Consider the following 19118-nt stretch of genomic DNA (forward strand, 5'->3'; position numbering starts at 1 on the left):
AAAACGAATCAAATGATAATCATGTGTCGATCATCATAGCTATAATTTAAGTGTAACTAAAATTTGGTTATCCATCCCTTGCTAGCACATTGTTACATTGTTGACAGTATGAAATCGAGAGCATCGTTCAATTTTCGTATTAAAGATATGCAAGATCTATAATAAATAACTTTATATTCCAATATGGCCGTCAACATTATTAAAGAATATTAGCAAAATGTGGATAGCTTTTTTGTTTGCTTAAATCCAATATAATATAATACTTATTAAATAAACTTGTCATGTTTTTGGCCAAGAACAAGGTTGATCTAAAAATCTAAAAATGGTGGTTATCATGGCTGATTTGCTTTATAAAATCAGTCATGATAGTGGCCATTTGTAGATTCTATCAATCTTGTCAAGTTTTTGAACGAACATACTGATTCTAGAATCTGCTGCTTGTTTGCTACAATCAATTGTGTCATAATAGACGCGAAATTCAGCTAAGTCAAACGTACTTTTCGTCGAGGAACGAACTTTTCAGTCTTGGAGCACTTTATGCTACATGACATGTTTGTTTACGTCTCATCGTTTATGTCAAAGATAAATTCCGTCAAGTGTAAAATTAAGTATTTATTAGTGTCATACTGTTACATTTCTCGTAGGAAGCATAAACAGACCGTGTAAGAAACTAGCTATTTAAATATATTATTGACGAAAAATCCAGTACAACGAGAGTAATTATCAATCAAAATTTAATTAAATTGAAATGCAAAAAACATTCTCAATATTAATATTTTTATCATAATTGGCCACCAGTTAAATTATTTCATTAAATGCAGGCACCTGTTAGGTACTCGAATTCTCAACAACGAATTCTGTTTGCATGCAAAGATAATCCAAAATAATGACGCAAGCGAAGCATGAGAGGGGAGCCCAAATCCGAAAATAACACCACCGTATAGCCATGCAGATGCTTCACGAATTGATATTATGCCATAAAAGCATCCACTATCAGTGGCGGCTCCTTTTATAGTTCAAAAGAGCAATAAAAAGGAATTGCTCACCGATAGCGCATTCAAATAGCCTATCTATCACGAAAAACGACCAAATTTTAGACCACTTGCCAGTTAGCCGACACAAGCAAAGGAAGCGCCCGGTCGGTCGTCAGTGGCAGTCGTGTTATCGCGCGGCGCCCGTGTTGCACTTCCATGTCTCGGTGGCCATTAAACATGGCTGAGAGGATTTTCCCATTTACATTTAAATTAATTCATCGTGCGAAAAACGCCGGCTGACACCGATGGTCTTGATGCCAGAAACACCCTGTTTGAAACATGCAAATGAGTTACCATGAAATCGTTGCGCACATGTTCCACGGATTCGTGGAAATTTGATAAAATCAACCCCTTGTCGTGCCACTGAAAACATAGCTACTCACACAAAAGGAAACTTACAAAGGGATAGCAGACGACATTCGTTTCGTTCCCCTGTGATTCATTTTAAATTTTCATGACCCGACACGTGAAACCAAAAAAAAAAAATACCTACAGCAGTTATAGAACAAACTGTCGCTTCTAAATATATATATATAAAAAAAAAAAGTGAAATTTAAAAGCATAGAAAGCATCACTCGGCAGTCGGTCTCAGTAAACATCCATTTCTCCGTATTTAAATTTACAGCTAGCTGCGAACAACAGTAGGATAACAGACCGTTTGAAAGCAAAGCGAAAAAAACGGGAGCAAAAAAAAAGGGTCAAAATGCGTCCTGCATTTATCTCAGCTTTCAATTAAGCGTGAATATAAAAACATAAACAGGATGGATGGTGCGAAGAATGGCATGCAAAATAGAGCATCGACCGACAAATGGTTCATTTCCTTCGTTCAATCCCCCGCAGCAGAAGCAGCAGCAAAAACCAAAGGGTTTCATGACGCAAAATACAAAAAGGAATGCGCATTCCTGGCCCTGGAATGGAACAAAACTCGGGCAAACGGCAGAAAGGAGGTAAATATTTCTGTTTTATATTTTTATGCTGCTTTGGGAATCGTAAATCTTTTCCGACTGACGTAACGATCCTACGACGACGACGACGACGACGGGTCGTGGTGGGCAAAAGAATTGAAATTGTAACCCTTTTCTGGGTTCCGAAATTGGTTCCATTTCCAGCTGTGTGCGAGTGGTGACCCTGCTAAGAAAACAGAGCACACCGAACGATCTACTGATGCCAGGAGGTGTAAGAAGTATTGGTATTGTGCTAATGGGAATTCTTAGAAAACGAAATCAATTAGAATTTGCATCTATTTGCTACTATTATACTGAAATTAATCATGCAAACTACTCAAACATATATGTAAGTTGACGATTGAATGATTTCTGTACACACACACACAGTGTAGTAAAAGTCATAAATTCAAATGGCCAGTGGATAAAGTTGCATTCACAGAAGAAATCGTGTTGAAAGTAAAATTCAAATTCATTGCTACAATTACAGCTAGTCACGCAATAGACGTTACGCAGAAAAATTACGCTTCTGGGGTAGTAAATCAATGCACAATTTGTTTTTTCCTAATAGTAGCAAGTGTAGTAGAACTATGCGTACATACTTTGCGCGCATTTTTTTTTCGCAAGAGTTATCAATTAAAGAATTGGAAGCGAAAGCAGTTGGAAAACCGTAATGAGAGGTTCTTGTTAACATGAATTTCATGATGCGTGCAAGTACTTGTTGAAAGATGTGCGCTTTTAACGAGTTTCTTACATACTTTGTTTCTGTTTGTTACGATAAATGTATTGACAGTACATACAATACCAAACGAACTAGCATTTCCAGGGTACATATGTTCATACAATGCTTTTGCAAGTGAACTGGATCTCAGCTTAACTTATAAAATTATCTTACATTGTTTATGTTCATAAAGCTATGTAGGCATTAATTACAGATTATCAGGGTGGCCACTACATTTCGGGATTAAAATTCCCGAGGTTTTCCTGATTTTTCGCGGTCGGTTGTCTTACATAATGTTCCCGGTTTGATGGAAACAGCTAAGTTTGAAAATACCCCAAGTAATATAACGAGGTAACATAAGGAGCACGCCAAGCCATGCCTAAACCATGGTCTACAACAGCATGATGAAACCAAAAATGTTGAGTGCGACATACATTATTATTTCGGATATGTTTATGCCATGGCTGAAAATCTCCCAAATAATGTAAACTTAAGTAAACTATCTAATATGTTTGCGACAGTTTATAGTATGTTTATGATCAACGTAAAATGCCTTTTTGTATAAAGGATTGATGGTTCTCGCAACACGCTCCGCAGCTGGTGCTAGCGGGTACACTTTTAGACCAGTTTTTCTAGCCCTTCTGGCAACCGCGGCCGCTCAGCTTAACTGACAGACGTGATTTTCAATGCCCCACTAGCCACTACATATCAGCCTGTATTAGAAAGTTTTGTTGCTGTTCGATCACAAGTAAATCAGCCTGCAAAAGGGAAAGTTGTGAAAAAGGGAACTGCAGTTTTTTTGGTTTTTGCCGTAAAGTAATTCCCCTGATAAGCCGTCATATCGTTGTTGCCCATCGCAGAGCCCTTGGTGCGACGGATGAAGAAAAAATTAAACACAACGCGCCAATATAATTTTGGTGCCGTAACCAGGATACCTTTCGGACCGCGTGCTGAGTGTTACTGGGTGCCGCCATCTTCAAGGCCGGCACAAAATGGAGGGGATTAATTCGTGATCCTGCTTGCTGCTTGTAAAATACAAGGCTTGATTTATCAGGCACAAGTGTGGCATCGTTGCTGGCCTGGAAGCGCCATTTTCACCATCGATCGGCGCACAATTGGACCTTTGGGCACCTTGGCGTTCCTAGTCATTGTGTAATACAATTTATGCGTCGTGGCATCACCTGTTGTGACGGTTATTTCTGCCTGTGGCCATCCGCTGCGCTGCTTCCACGATTCACCTCTCCATGATATTCGGATTCCAAATACATCGTTGAGGATTTTTGACAATTTTGCTGGTGTGGCTTGACGAGTTTCAGTACGGTCGGTACTGCACCGTGTTTCTGTTGCAGAATTTAAATACAAGGCACCGTACCTGCCTTGGACAAGGTTATTCATCGAGTGCGTGCTCTTGATTAATCGATCCGCTGCACAATATGGCGGAAGTGCAGACGAGAGCCCAGCTGCTATCAAGACGTGAGACGCTGCTTTCATCGTTGGGTCGGGCAGAAGCTTTCGTCGGTGGATATGAAGCCCAGCGGGACCAACTGCAAGTTCCGTTGAGAATCCAGTACTTGGACGACGTTTGGAACAACCTGGAAGTGGTTCAGGCGACGGATGAAGGAACGGCAGAGCATGCTACCATTCGTGCGGGGTTTGAATCAAGGCTGTTTTAAATAAAAACCTGTCTCGTTTCGAAATTGCCTCCCATTATTCAAGAACGCATCCCTCCTCCCCATCAAGTTTCCTCCACTCTCTCTGCGATCAAGCTGCCGACGATTTCTCTACCCGAGTTCGATGGAGATTATATGCAATGGTTTGCATTCCACGATACCTTCATGGCGCTCATTCACTCAAATCCAGTTCTGCCAGCCATTCAGAAGTTCCACTATCTACGAGCAGCAGTCAAGGGCAGTGCTGAGATTTGTCATTGTCATTGACAGACTTTCGCGCGATATTGACAAAATTGTTCGTCACATAGTCACTGACAGACTTGATCCTCAAAAAAACCTTCGTCAAAATCTCATTCATTTTTTCGTCAATGACAAAGATTCACCTGGTAACAAAAAGTGTAATTTAGTACATTCTGTGTCACATTATTGTTATCCAAGTAGCTCAGGACGTAGATACTTGTTCACTAAAATGGATCCATGTAATTATTTTGCTCAAGTCATTTAATTTTGTTACAAATTTAGGTAATAAACAAATCTGCACATGTTCGTCACTGACACCATTGTCATTGACAATTGACATGGTTTGCCTTGACTATGAATGTTAGCTAAAATGAGTGACCAAAGCAGAATTGTCAATATCACCGTGTACTGTCGAGATTTTGCAGCACTGGTCAAGGGTGAAGCTGCTCAACTGATCGAATCGATTGGCATCAGTTCCTCTAACTACGCTTTGGCTTGGCAGACTCTGGAGAACCGGTATTCCAACGATTATTTGTTGAAGAAGCGACACCTGCAGGCACTCTTCGACATCCCGCGCATGAAAAAGGAGTCCGCTGCAGCATTACATGGATTGGTGGACGAGTTTGAGCGGCACACGAAGATTCTACATCAATTGGGAGAGCCTACCGACACCTGGATTGCTATTTTGGAACATCTTCTGTGTACGCGACTGCACGATGACAATCTAAAGGCGTGGGAGGACCATGCGTCGACGGTAGCGAATCCGTATTACACCTGCCTCATCGATTTCCTGCAACGGAGGACACGAGTACTAGAATCCATCTCCGAGAATCACCACACAGCCGAATCTGCTTCTGGTTCCAGCAGTCATTCTCATCCGTCGAGGAAAAATCAGGTCCATACACAGCTTCGCCTTGCTTCTTGTGCATCGACTACTAGTTCTGGGGAAAAGTGCAGCCAGTCACATTCTCTGATGAAATGCGTCAAATTCAACCGACTTTCGCCGATCGAACGACAGCAGCGTCTGTGTCACAACTGCTTGAAGGGCGATCATTTCGTTCGCAATTGCCCTTGCCGTAAATGTAACCGACGTCACCATCCTCTTCTTCATCTTGGACAGACCGAGGGTTCTCGCAGGACTAGCAACGAAGGTTCTTCTCCTAGTGCCGAAGCCGCTCCGAGTTCACCTTCTCATGCACCATCTGCCTCCGAGAATGTTCCGCTAGTTGAAGTCAGCACAGCTCTGCAGCATCCTCGTGAAAACGTTTTTCTCCTCACCGTCGTTGTGAAGGTCATCGGAGCCCACGGCGTAGAGTATCTAGCCCACGCGCTTCTTGACAGTGCCTTGCAATCAAATCTCATCACGGATCGGTTGGCGAAGATCCTGCGGCTGCGGCGACAGCCCGCGAACGTGACAGTACAAGGAGCAGATCAGCTTTCCAAGCCTGTCAATGAATCCGTTTTCGCTCAGGTGCAGTCCAGGAAGGAAAACTTCTCGTATGGTGTAAACTTTTTCTGGTGATGGATAAAGTGACGGCTGTTCTTCCTTCTCAAAACGTTTCCATTGCGAGTTGGAAAATTTCGGATGAATTGTTCATAGCAGATCCATCGTTTAACGAGAGTCAACCGATAGATATGGTTCTAGGCGCAAGACATTTCTACTCCTTCTTCCCCAGCAATGAGCGCATCCAGCTTGACAGAAACCTTCCACTTCTGGTCAACAGCGTCTTCGGTTGGATCGTTGCTGGTTCGACGAATGATAGCTCAGTCACGCACACATCTGCACCATTTATCTCGTGCAATGCGGTCGAAGATTCGATGATGTCGTTGGAGGAAAGCATGGAGAGGTTTTGGAAAACCGAAGAGTTGACAACCAAGGACAATTACTCAGTGGAAGAACGGCGCTGTGAATCCATGTATCAGTCCACCGTTTCACGAAATGTTGATGGTCGATATGTAGTTCGGTATCCTCGAAAGTCCGACTTCGATGTGTTGCTCGGAAAATCTCGGGACAACGCCCAGCAAAGGTTCGAGTACCTGGAAAGACGCTTGGAACGAAACCCAAAATTGAAGAATTAATATTACCAGTTCATCAAGGAGTATATCTCCCTCGGCCACATGCGGTTGGTCGAAGCGGATGATGAAAATGTTCCAGCCTACTATCTGCCCCACCACCCCGTAATTAAGGAAGCAAGTACGACGACCAAGGTCCGAGTTATTTTTGATGGCTCAGCTAAAACTTCTTCTGTTTGCTCCCTTAACGAAGCTCTTTGCGTGGGTACCGTGGTGCAGGACGATCTCCTGGACATCAGTTTCGTACCTTTTTCATAGCTCTAGTCGTTGACATTGCCAAAATGTACCGGTAGGTACTTGTACATCCGGAAGACACACAGTTCCAGCGTATCCTGTGGCGATTTTCCAAGTTGTCACCCGTCCAAATCTACGGGCTGCTAACCGTTACGTACAGTTTGGGCCCATCATCCTACCTAGCAACACGTACTCTCCAGCAATTAGCGTTGAAGAAGAATGTTTATGTCGACGACTTCATCGGTGGTGCTCAATCCGTCGAAGAAGCGATCCGTCTGCGTACAGAGCTCGACGAGCTATTGCAGAAAGGTGGATTTGAACTACGGAAGTGGACTTCAAATCAGCTGGAGGTGCTGCAAGGTCTAAGCGATGAACAAGTTGGAACGCAATTCGCTCTTCACTTCAACCCAGATGAATCAATCAAGGCGCTCGAAATAATATGGGAACCTGAGGCCGATCTTCTCCGTTTGGATTCCCTGATTCGAATCAGCGACGAGCCTCCAACAAAACGGTCCATCCTCTCCGATACAGCCAAGCTTTTCGACCCTCTTGGACTCATCGCACCGGTAGTTGTTCGGGCGAAGATTATCATCCAGGAATTATGGCTACTTTCCTGCGACTGGGATGACCCTGTACCAGAACCCGTCAAGTTGAAATGGGAATCCTACCAGCAAGAACTCTCGAGAATCTCTGAGCACCGTGTTGACAGATATGCCTTCCTTCCTGATTCAGTAATCCAACTGCACACTTTCGCAGATGCTTCCCAAACCGCTTACGGTGCCTGCACCTACGCCCGCTGTGAAGATAGTCAAGGACGAGTGAGGATCCTACTCCTAGCGTCGAAATCTTGTGTAGCACCGTTGAAACGAGTCACAATCACCCGTTTGGAATTATGCAGCTGTGACAGCCGCTCATCTTCATGCTCGCATCAAGAACGCTATTGACGTCAACATTTCTGCATCCTACTTTTGGTCGGATTCCGCAATCGCACAACAATGGCTACGATCACCTCCGTACCTCTGGCCGACCTACGTGGCCAACAGAGTCTCGGAAATCCAACAATACACACATGGCTGTCAGTGGAAACATGTCCCTGGAGTTGAAAACCCTGTCGACTTGGTCTCTCGCGGTATGTCAGTTGACGATTTCCTCGCCTCAACCTAATACTTACTCAGCAGCAAATTGGGCAGTTGCCCTGGTGTTGACTATGCTGGCCCGCTTTATCTTCGACCGATACACAACACATTCTTACCTTAAAATTCCTGTACCCTACTAAAAGTTTGGGGGGTTTATTAGTGTAAGAATGTAATCTCCACATAAACGATACTTCTGAACAAAAAAAAACCGAAATAGTGGTTGACCACTGAACCGACTGTACCTCCCCTATAATAACATTCGAGTATAAACAAACTCATTATCATATTTGGAATGGCCATTTAATAACGATTTTACCGTCATCTTGAAGCAAAATACTTGTGGGAGTTATTCTGCAGCATGTTGAGTTAGAGGCAATGTTCAACTGCCCAGAAATCAGTTATGAATTTTCAGGTTCAAAAATGCATTGGTTCATTTATTGGCGATATTCAATGTTGTGATTTTTTTTTGCACCAGTGGATGGATAACTAAAAAACATGCATAAGATGAATTGACGCTTCAGAGGGTGTCATAAGTATTAAGCCAGAATGAATTTTTGAAATGCATGAAACTTTTCTGTTATTATTATAATAGCCCTTTATCCTCTCTTGGATCATTCATGACTTGCCCCGTGATGAGATTTGAACTCGTGAGTTTGGCGTGTGCGGTATGGATGTTAACCACTACGCCGGGGCTGTCCCCAGCATGAAACTTGTTTGCCATGTTGGCACGCGAGTTTATTCTCTCAGGATGACTCAATTAATGAGATTATATGTATAAACAGGTAAACAAATCTACAAAAACTATGGTATTTTATCAATCTCAAATTATATCGGTGTGTTGTATTCTACAGTTATATTTACAGTTGACAGAATGTATAATTCACAAATAACTAAAACATTTTTTTTTCTGGAGAGGGCTGTAAATACTGCTTAGAGACTTCAATTTGTTCGTAGTCATGTCTAACATATTGAAGATTTAAATGTTTTAGGGATACTATTGACGGAAAATTGATTTTCCACTTCGCATTTTCTAGCTCTCATTTAGTGATTTATGATTTTCAAAATGTATTTAACTCAGCTGAGTTTTGTCAGATTGCACGCGATATTGACAAAATTATTTATGTCATTGTCACTGAATTAATTGAATTTCACTTAAACCTTCGTCAAAATTCTCATTAATTTTTCGTCTGTTAAAAAGATTCACTTGGTAAAAAAATGTAATTTTGTACATTCTTGCTAATCTTAATGTTATAAACGCAGTATATGCGTGTTTTCTAGAACGGCTCTATGGAATTTTTATGTTTAATTAATTCAATTTTGCTATAAATTTTGTTGGAAACAAAACATGCATAAGTTCGTCACTGATTGCATTGTCCCTAACAAATGACAGGTTATCCTTTGAAGATCATTTTCATTTCGTGATAGTGGTGAAACCTGTTTGTCAATATCGTCGTGAATGGTCAAAATTTTGCAGTACTGAAAGTGTTTACTGCACAGAAACTATCACTGAGCATAATTTTCTGATCTGCACGACTTCTGAGTGTTGAGATCAGTGCCTCTGAAAATGCGAAGTGTAAAGATTTCATCATTCTTGTCCCTAATTATTCCAATTATTTAAAAATAAGATAAATCTTGAGATCCATTGTTCCTCTCAAGTCCGAAGGCCAAAAGTTCGAGAATGAAACTTAGTATGCGTTTTGATCCATCATTAGACTGAAAAGCAGGTATACCGAAAATTATCTAGATTATCTGTAAAATTAAACACTTCCCGCGTATTTTTGAACGTACGTGCGTCACCTGTCCCACCCACTTTTAGTGCCTCTGCAAGTTTCCATTTGACATTTACAATTAAAACATATGAAAACAAATCTAACATCCATTCCAATAAGATTTAAATATTAGAAATCCGTTTAAACTACCGAAGAGATTAAAAAAAATAGTGAAAAATGTGATAATAGTTTGGAGCTGGAATGCTTAACAGTCATAATACCGAACCTGCAAATTGTGTGTCAATGCAAGAATTAAATATGCTTGAAGTAATGAATTGGGTTGTTAGCGGAATGCTAAATAAAACAGCAAAAGGGTTTATCTTCCATTTAATTCCACTTAATTAATTTTGGTATCCATGACAGATACGTATTTCGACTACAATGTGCAGTCTTCATCAGTGTCATTCCCACTGTTTAGGTGGTTTCATGATAGTCAATGGTATATAATACAGAACTCCGACTTTACATACAAATCACAACTTATGTATCGTACAGAAGTTAAACAAAAATTGGGTAAATTCGTATCGTTTATCCAAAATAGTTACACACAAAAGGCATGTTTTTGTTTCTACCAGTGATACAAAAATTGATGCCACATATACAGATTTAACTGTAATCATATAGATTTTTGTCAATATATTGATACAGATATCTGTATATACAGATTACAGATTTTTCAAAATTATACAGATTTTTCAGATTTTTCAAGGAAGGGGAAAATTTGTTATACTATTTTTTTATATTTTTTAATTCCGGATAATAATCTTTTCTTTCTTTTGAACAGCTTGAATTCAATCTGAGCATCAAAACCCAAATCGTCTTTTTCACTAAATAAATTATTATTGTTTTAGTTTCGAATGGACTTGGAAACTTTTGAATGGACTTCTGATGTTCAGATGCTATGATTTTTCGTTGGAAGAAATGGTAGTTTCCCTTTCTATTTGTTGACATTTTGCCAATCGTTTCTAAGGTTTACTACTCGGTTCGATACTAAGTTTACTCACAAACGACACTAGTGATAGAATGTGATACATAAAACTGATGATACAAGGATTCAATCAAGAAGTTGTAAACGACAAACGGATACCCACCGGTGTTGGGGATCATTCGAAAAATTCTATAAGTATTGTCTGAATCGTGAATCTCTTCAAACCTAGCAACACTAAGTCCGTCTCTTCCGAATCACAGCGGATCGTGTTTTCATCTAGAACAGCTTCTATCAAGGCCTCACTTCAGTCGAGTTCATATATGTACACCATGGCCGGTCCAGAGCCACTTGTTGATACGGCTGAAATGGGTTTCCTCTACACACTTAGAAATTATCGCCGACTTCGGTAATTTTAACCAAAATCTGAACAGCTGAACTGTTTGGTAAAATTTATGCAGTTCAATTCAATAGCCTTTCAGCTACGTGTTGAAACTAAATCTCCACTAAAATGACAAGATTTGATCATTTAAACAAGGTTGAACATGTTTTGATATTAATTTCAAATTCAATAGCCTTTAAAATAAAGGTTAAAGTTTTACCGAACGTTCAGCTGTTCTGATTTCAGTAGAATGTACCGAACACTGAAACAAAATCTTAGTGTGTAGAGCCGATTCGTTTTCGATTGTAGATGAAATCATTGTGAAAAATGCCCGATGGTTACCTTTGATGATAAATTCGAACGGCCACACCAACAATTTTATCAATATCAAGCAAATGGATCCCAACTATACAACGGGGATGGCAGAACACCTACACTATCCTGTTATTTGTATGAAAAGAAGAGCACCATGCATCCTGCGAAGATCGGATTTAATTGTGGAACGATGAGCATCGAGCATCTATAGTTTGATGAATCTTCATATTCACTATTGGAAAAGTTCACCAAAACGCACAAGGACTCACGAACTTTTTCCTTGATGAACTTCGTGAAATATCGTGATTTTTTTCCAACGCTGCTCTCATTCTAGCCCACATGCTGTCCCAATGGAGGCTTTATTCCAGAACACACTTCTTATTTTTGAACATAACATTTGATACTGTCGTGTGTATCCAATCTCGAAGCGTACAACGAAGGATCAGGACAGGATCTTCTGCGAGAGATGAGGTACATCAACAATTTTTTATGCATAATGGACAATAAAGAAGAAAACAAACTTATCATAGGGGACTAACGAGAATGGAGGTGAATGTCTACCATGCTCCATCAGAGAAATTGACAATGTAAACAAAATTACAAAAGTCATAACTTTCAGGGTTGCCAAACACCTTGATAAGCATACTTTAATTGTCGTTAATAGGTACCTTCGGCAGAGCGCTTGGCACAGCTTTTGGCACAACTAATAACTCGGCAAGAATAGAGGTGTGCAGAGTTGAACACCCCTTGGAGTATTGCATACAATTCGACAAGTTGAAAAAAACAAATGTCCTAATAAAGGTTTTCGGCCCGAAATTGTGATAGTAACTTCATTAAGAAAATCTACAGCCAGAAAGTCCTTCTGAACTATGAATTAACTCAAATGAGATTAACGTAAAGCTGCACTAATACCATAATAAAGAAATTTTACAGATTTGTTTACAGATTTTTGTCAGTCAGATACAGATTAAAAAGATTTTTTGCGATGAAAATACAGCTTGGAAATCGAAAAAATGTGGCATCACACAAATGCTATATTTAGTTAACTTTTTTAGATATAGCGTTCCAAATGGAGTGCCTTAGTATTCATTTCTATCACTACCGCAGTTTACGATTATGAGATTTCTATGCCTAAAGCATACACAACAATGTTGGCACTACCAATAGGCTTAATTCAGTAAGGTGATATTCCAGACGTTTTACAGACAAAAGCTCTAAATATTCCAAACACAGACTGCCCGTTTACCACTACTCAACGCATTACCTGACAGCACCAATAAAATACCAACACAAAACTCAATTGCCCCAATTGAAGTAATAGCTTTTGTCGCCGTCGCACAACCAATCAGGCCCATAACTCGGTCAACGATCTTCAACATGGAAATTCCACCCACACGGTCCGGCATGTCTGTTTACAAACATCTATTAGTCGATATTTGCTCCAAACAAATAAACACACCCAGCCAGAGGTGTGAAGTATCGGGTTAACAGAGTCATGGTTCAAAATATTTATTCAGTCCCAACCAACATATACAAGCTACCCACCCAGCCGAGTAGGTGATCCTTGATTGTCTCACCAAACCGGTTTCCACGCCGGAGTGCAGTAAGAAGCCATGACACTTTTCGAAAGTTCACAATAACCGGTTCATCAACATCATAAACAAATTCCGGCCGGGGCAAGCTGTAATCAAATCTTGATGACCTCAGCGTGTAGGACTTTCGACCCCTTCGGGTGGGTTGCGAAAAAATTGCTAAGACACGGTCGTTTAAATTATGCGATGAGTTTTCCAAAATAGCTTACCTTTTTTAGACTTTCCAGGTGCTAAACCAAAGAAGTCAAACAGGATCTCTCGTTTGATATTCTTTTTTCTCTCTCTTTTAAGTAATCCGCCATCTTAGACTACCCACGGCGATAGATTCCATTAGTGTACTTTTGCAACAGATATTTTTTCATTTTGCTTTGGCCGGTTCTCCTGTCACACATGCAACTCATTTTCGGCATCATTTCTTCTATGGTGGATTTGCAAATTTTCCTTCTCTTCCCTCCTTTCTTCCCAGTGTCCCTTGAGGTTTTTTTCACGCCTCTCAGTTGCGAAAACTATGCCTTGGGGAGGGGCAGCAGTCACTTGTTCCAAGCATTTTATTTTAAAACACGCAACACCGAAATTGGCACCACACCATAAAACGAGAGATGCATTCACACACTGCACTTGGGCTCATGCACACACGCGAACCGTAACGACCAAATGGGAATCCACATTGTAGCACAAATTATGCACGGCTCGTCTCCCTTGTCGCTCGTATCCCCACTTGGGGACCCCTTTCTAGCGAACACTATCGGCGAATCGGCACTACACACAATTCAAAATACCCTATGTTATTGGGCCGGTTGAAATTTTTTGCACAATACTACACGCGCGTCGAGAACAGTCACTTCATCGAGAGCACAGCGATTCCGGTACCGGCACTTTCACGTTTCACGCCGCGAATGTCAAATACTACAATGTAGTTCCCCGCCAGCCTGACACAACAGAAGCTACTATTCGTTCATTCACTCAGGGAACTTTTTGTTGTCGTTTCGGAGTTACCCCACACTGGTGAGGCGAATTTGCTTATTCTTCTTGCTCGTTGACGACTATTTGCTGCCGGTGCTTCATCTTCCTTGCTGCTGCACGATCGCTTCATGCTCCATACCGAAGAATTGTGGCTCAAAACAGATTGAAGAAATTGTTTTCCTTCTTTTGTTTGGGACTTCTTTAGTTGAACCTGGTCTCCGTTTTCCCGATTCCTTCACTTTGAAAAAGGTCGATCTTCGATTCAGTCGTCGATCACTCACGATCGTTGTTGTGTTGCTATTCTGAGAAAGAGCAGAGCACCTACGATACCATCACCGCGCGGTCCTTGAACAGGTTCGCTGTCAAGTGACCACCGGGCGCCCCCAGAATGTGCGAACCAGCGAACAACCAGCGTGTGTCAAGTGTGTGTGACAAGTGTGAGCGGTTAGAAAAAACTGGTGGCGTGTTGTGCGCGCTGCCGTTGTTCTTGGAATCGAAAGTAGATTGAAAAAAGATGCTATCAGAATGAAAGACTTCTGATAGAAAACTGCCCAAAATTTGTACCACACAATCTTTCCTACAAAACAAAAAAGCTATAAAGTTTCCTCCTCGGCTCGCTCGGCTGTATATAACATAAAAATCCGTATGTATTTTTCCGCTCTCTTCGCTTGCCTTCGGTTGTGTATGTATATCAACACGGCACAAAACCGTCCTCGTCATCAGCACAGTTCAGAGCGGAGTGAGCAACGTGCTTAGGGCTGCACGACGGCGGAGTCCCCGGGAGAAGAAATATAAGGTAACATTTGCCTTTCGACGGGGTTGTAACGGGCAAACGAGTGTGCGAGCAGGCGAGGAATTCGATGGCCTCGGGACTGGTTACAACGAAATGGAATTACGACCGCCACGGCGCTTTCACAGGCCACCAACTGATGTGCGGCCACTGTATGTGTGTTATCTCTTGGAGTAACTCAAGGAAAACTATAAGTACGGTCGAGCGATATTTCCATCAACCCGGCACTTGGAGAACATGTGAAAATGTGCACTGCTCACGGTGTATCGATGAAACACACCCACCTATCGAAACTAGCCTCATATGAAAGAGATTAATAAATTAATCAATGCATTAAGCATGAATTTTAAGATATTTAGCATCAATCTTAAGCCATCATCACTATGAGGTAATTGATTAAAATCAATGATTAACAATTAATATTTAAAAAGTTCATCAATAGTAATTTTGGTTAAAAATAAATCACTTAACGCTCTAAGCCAAAGCTTTCGATGGGTGGTGGGTGTTTCAGGGAAGCTGATTGTTTTACTAAGTTTTTCTTTCAGAGACACGTAAAATATATCAGTAGATTTGTTATCTGATCGTATTCAATGATTGTTGAGTGACTACTATAGTCTGTGGGATAAAAAAAGGAAATAGATTTACTGGCCTGAACAGGAAAAGCTTCTAAAACAGAGGATCTTTATCTTTACTTAGGTGAATTGTTTAGTATTAAAAGCCTTCATCCTATTTTTTCAACTACGATATATATGTTAGACTAGTTTTAGCATTGAAATAACTCATAGAATTTTGACTGCATCGGGAGTTGAGTGGTAAGCGTGACTACTCCCTCACCCCAGTCAGTGGGACTGGGCTGAATCCCTACCTAGGTTGTTGGGATTTTCTGAGGCGAAAAACCTCCGGTCACTTCATGCCTCGGAATGGAAGTAAAGGCGTTGGTCCCTACCCATGCATTGATTGGTTGGATATCTAGGGAACAGGTGTTGTGTCACCTCCCGGGCGTTGCTGAGGTGACCAACGTGAGGCCTCAGTTCGGTAGAGAAAATCTATTCTAGACTTCCCTGGGCATAGAGTATCATTGTGCTTGCCACACAATATACAAATTCATTCATAGCTTGGCATAGAAAGCTCTCAATCAATAACTGTGGAAGTGCATCTACAGCACTAAACGCTCGCTATAAAAGCATAAAATGTCTAGAAGAAGCCGGTTATTCCAGCTCCAGAAAATTCAATCAATTTTTGAACATTCTATCAAAGCCGCAACAGAGCGTGGCTGAAAATGTTGTAGGATGCGTAGATGTCTCTTGAAATCTCTTTCACATAAGTGTTTTGCTTGTTTTAGCCTAAGGGCCCGGTAAATTCTTCTTCTTGCATGTAATGATCTAGACTTGTTGAAGAAGCAGATGCCGAACCGCTCCTGTTATTAAAGGGCTAGCTAGTCGTTGTAATTAATCGAGTTTTTGTTTAGCTAATGTCTTTATTGATTTAGTACATCATACTAAGAATGCATAGGTAATCCAGAGTCTCAAAATTGAAAAATATATCCTGTGGATAATCCTCTTTTTACCAAATTTTCTACTTCCTACCCAAAATGCAGTCTTTGATTTATTGACTGCTCAAGATGGACATTCAAGTTGAGTTTTGATCAAGCAGCACCCCTAAATATAAGCCTTTCGCCAATAATTCTATTTGAGTATTGTTAAACCATAACGTTGAAATAGTGAATTGTCTCCTTCGAGTGAAAGGAATAATAGCATGAGCATTATTGACCGCCCACGGTTATTGCCAGACCAGCTGTAATTACACAGAGAACCAATAGATGATGCTTGGGACTAACAATCATCCTCAATGTGTATAAACTGGTGATCTCAAACTAGGCAATACCAGCGCCGGCCGCGCCCGAACGCAGGTCAAGAAAGGAATGGGTAGGAATGTGTTGACGTGACACTCGCTTTGATGGAAGCCAAAAAATCCTCTGCACTTCCACGAGGAATCACTGGGATGTTGAATAAGAGGGTAAGGTTTGCAGCAGGGTTCGTTTTGGTAAACAATAAGCTGAATTGACGTCCTAACGATAGGGACGGGTTACTGTATAAATAAATAAATAAAAAGGAATGATCTCACTCAAATACCCAAGTGGAGCTGCACCAACAGCAACTGGCCTCCTCGTAAACTTTCTTCGACCCTTCGCAGGTTTCTCCTTAAAACACAGACGTCAAAATTCCGGATCCATCTCTTCGATATATAATTGATAAAATATAGCAAAATACTCAATTTCTTTAAACTCAAGCTATATATATATATATAAATATTTTAATTGCATGGTATGATTTAACTCAACTTTATCTATTTAATGAATCCAAAATTTAAGTAAATAATCAATTTGCTGAATAATCGAGGTTATTTGAGCATACAAGAGTTATAAAAACAAGTATCAATGAATAATTCTTGATATAGCAAAACTCTGCAAGGTAAAACAATTTAAAAACATTGGCCTTATGAATGATGATGATGATATTCTGCGTAATCCAAATTCTGAAAACCATAGATCATCATAAATATAATAATAAAACAATGATTTGGCGTACAAATATTGCAAATCTTTTAAGCTATCTCGGTCGAACTCTATTGCGTTTAAAACGGCTGTTTTCTCCTTCATATTTCGTCGCCAAAACCACCAAACACCACAATCAAACACGACCCACCTTGACTACCGTCAGTCTTCAACCACGGCCCTCATGATCGTGTTAAGGACACACCTAATAATACAACAAAGACTAATCGGTCGAGTTCCAAGCTTGCATGTTTATTTTCTTACCGAATCATGCTTCAGCATGAAAAAAAATCATAATGGGTTATTCGTAGACCCCTAACCGTAAAAACCAGAGGAACATGCTTCATGCGATCGAGGTCATCCCTCTGACAAATTGGAATGATGAACATATCCGGCATCCCACCCACGCATGTCAACACCACCATCAGATAGGGGAAATTTTTCCCTACCTGATAGCGGCACCAGCACGCTCGGCAAGCCACCAGCCACACCATCAAACGCACTACCCATAAAAGCAGACAAGTCCGAAAAACCTTGAGACCAGGGCGCAATCGCCTCTGCAAACAAACACGTCAATCAACGATCTCTCGCGAATCAAAGCCCATATCCAAAAACTAACAACACAAACAAGTAGAGGCATGATTCATCTATCATTTGATATAGTTTTTTTTTGCGAGACTGAGCTTCAACTCGCGAGCAATCGGTGAACAACGCGTCTGCCCGCAAAAGCAACAACTCCCAAATCTCAAAGCTCTCCGGACGTCCCCTCGAAATTGCAACCGAGAAATGTATAAAAACAATCTTTAACTCGAACGTACTCACCAAATCAATATATCCGGGAGCACATTCCCGATGCCCACCTTTCTCTCGCAAACCCCCCGTCGTCGTCGAACGGCAAAAAAGGAAATTCGGTGAGCAATTTTGTGATACGCAATTTTCACTGAAAATCAACCGCGAATTCACGAATTTCACCACACCCAACTGCGAAACACGTTCAGAAGCACTTTTGGTACACTTTCGATATCAATTTCGTTAGAAAAGACTTAATTTTTATGCAAAAATAGTTGCCAGCGAACCAGTGCCGAGCTCTTTTACGCATCTTGCAGTACGCAAATAAACTAAAATTAAAAATAATCACTCGCGATGCCACTAATTTCTGATCCGGGAGAAAAAATCAAACAACGCAGATAACGACAGCTCTTCTGATGCTTGCAAACATGATGAATCCCCTTAGAGTGAAAGGAAAAATAATTTATTTAGAGGGATTTATGTTGAGACCCTTCTGTCTACACCACACCTAGACAAAGTCATCGTATTTCCCTCTATAATTACAATAAATGTTCAATACAAAAATAATTTACGATTTACATTTGGGACAACCATTACGATTATCCTCAGGATGCCTATACATAGTCAAATTAGACTTAAAAGACATAGGAGGGGTCATTCATCTCGACCCCTTCACCGTAAAAAAAAACATTTTAACTGCTTGTTGGCCAGTGGAATTCGAATCAAAGTGACGATCTAGAGGCACACCAGCTGGACAAGCTGATACCGGACTGGCGCAACTGGAGAATCCCACCGAGAGAGTGATTGAGTTCATCCGACCTCTGCAGCTGCTTAGCAAAGACAACATCGAAACGCTTCTGAAATCTACAGCCGGTGTGACAAGCGGATGCTAATATTGAAATCGCTGGAACTCTTCCGGGGATCAAAATCGGCTGCGGGGATCAACGATGGCTACCTGCAGGGAATTGAAAACATGGAAACAACATG

General features: G+C 40.9%; 3 protein-coding genes across 3 annotated transcripts; all 3 read left to right on the forward strand.

Annotated features, from left to right (window-relative positions):
- Nucleotides 1–4979: 4979 nt before the first annotated feature.
- Nucleotides 4980–6131, forward strand: LOC135706441 (uncharacterized). The gene has a single exon (XM_065228049.1). The coding sequence runs from the start codon at nt 4980–4982 to the stop codon at nt 6129–6131; it is 1152 nt and encodes a 383-aa protein (XP_065084121.1).
- Nucleotides 6131–6688, forward strand: LOC135706442 (uncharacterized). The gene has a single exon (XM_065228050.1). The coding sequence runs from the start codon at nt 6131–6133 to the stop codon at nt 6686–6688; it is 558 nt and encodes a 185-aa protein (XP_065084122.1).
- A 39-nt stretch (nt 6689–6727) lies between these two features.
- On the forward strand, nt 6728–7860 carry LOC135706443 (uncharacterized). Its single transcript, XM_065228051.1, has 2 exons — nt 6728–6925; nt 6976–7860. The coding sequence occupies exons 1-2, from the start codon at nt 6728–6730 to the stop codon at nt 7858–7860; spliced, it is 1083 nt and encodes a 360-aa protein (XP_065084123.1).
- Nucleotides 7861–19118: the final 11258 nt, after the last annotated feature.

The sequence above is a fragment of the Ochlerotatus camptorhynchus genome, unplaced genomic scaffold, assembly GCF_037179485.1.
Source record: "Ochlerotatus camptorhynchus isolate MF236.1 unplaced genomic scaffold, CSIRO-AGI_Acam_v1.1 ptg000278l, whole genome shotgun sequence".
NCBI classification, from domain to species: domain Eukaryota; kingdom Metazoa; phylum Arthropoda; class Insecta; order Diptera; family Culicidae; genus Ochlerotatus; species Ochlerotatus camptorhynchus.

Bases quoted from the DNA above. Each gene is read 5' to 3' on its own strand.
- LOC135706441 (XM_065228049.1), top strand. From the start codon at position 4,980: ATGAGTGACCAAAGCAGAATTGTCAATATCACCGTGTACTGTCGAGAT.
- LOC135706442 (XM_065228050.1), top strand. From the start codon at position 6,131: ATGGATAAAGTGACGGCTGTTCTTCCTTCTCAAAACGTTTCCATTGCG.
- LOC135706443 (XM_065228051.1), top strand. From the start codon at position 6,728: ATGCGGTTGGTCGAAGCGGATGATGAAAATGTTCCAGCCTACTATCTG. The intron at 6,926-6,975 runs GTACCTTTTTCA...ATGTACCGGTAG, and splicing joins ATCTCCTGGACATCAGTTTC to GTACTTGTACATCCGGAAGA.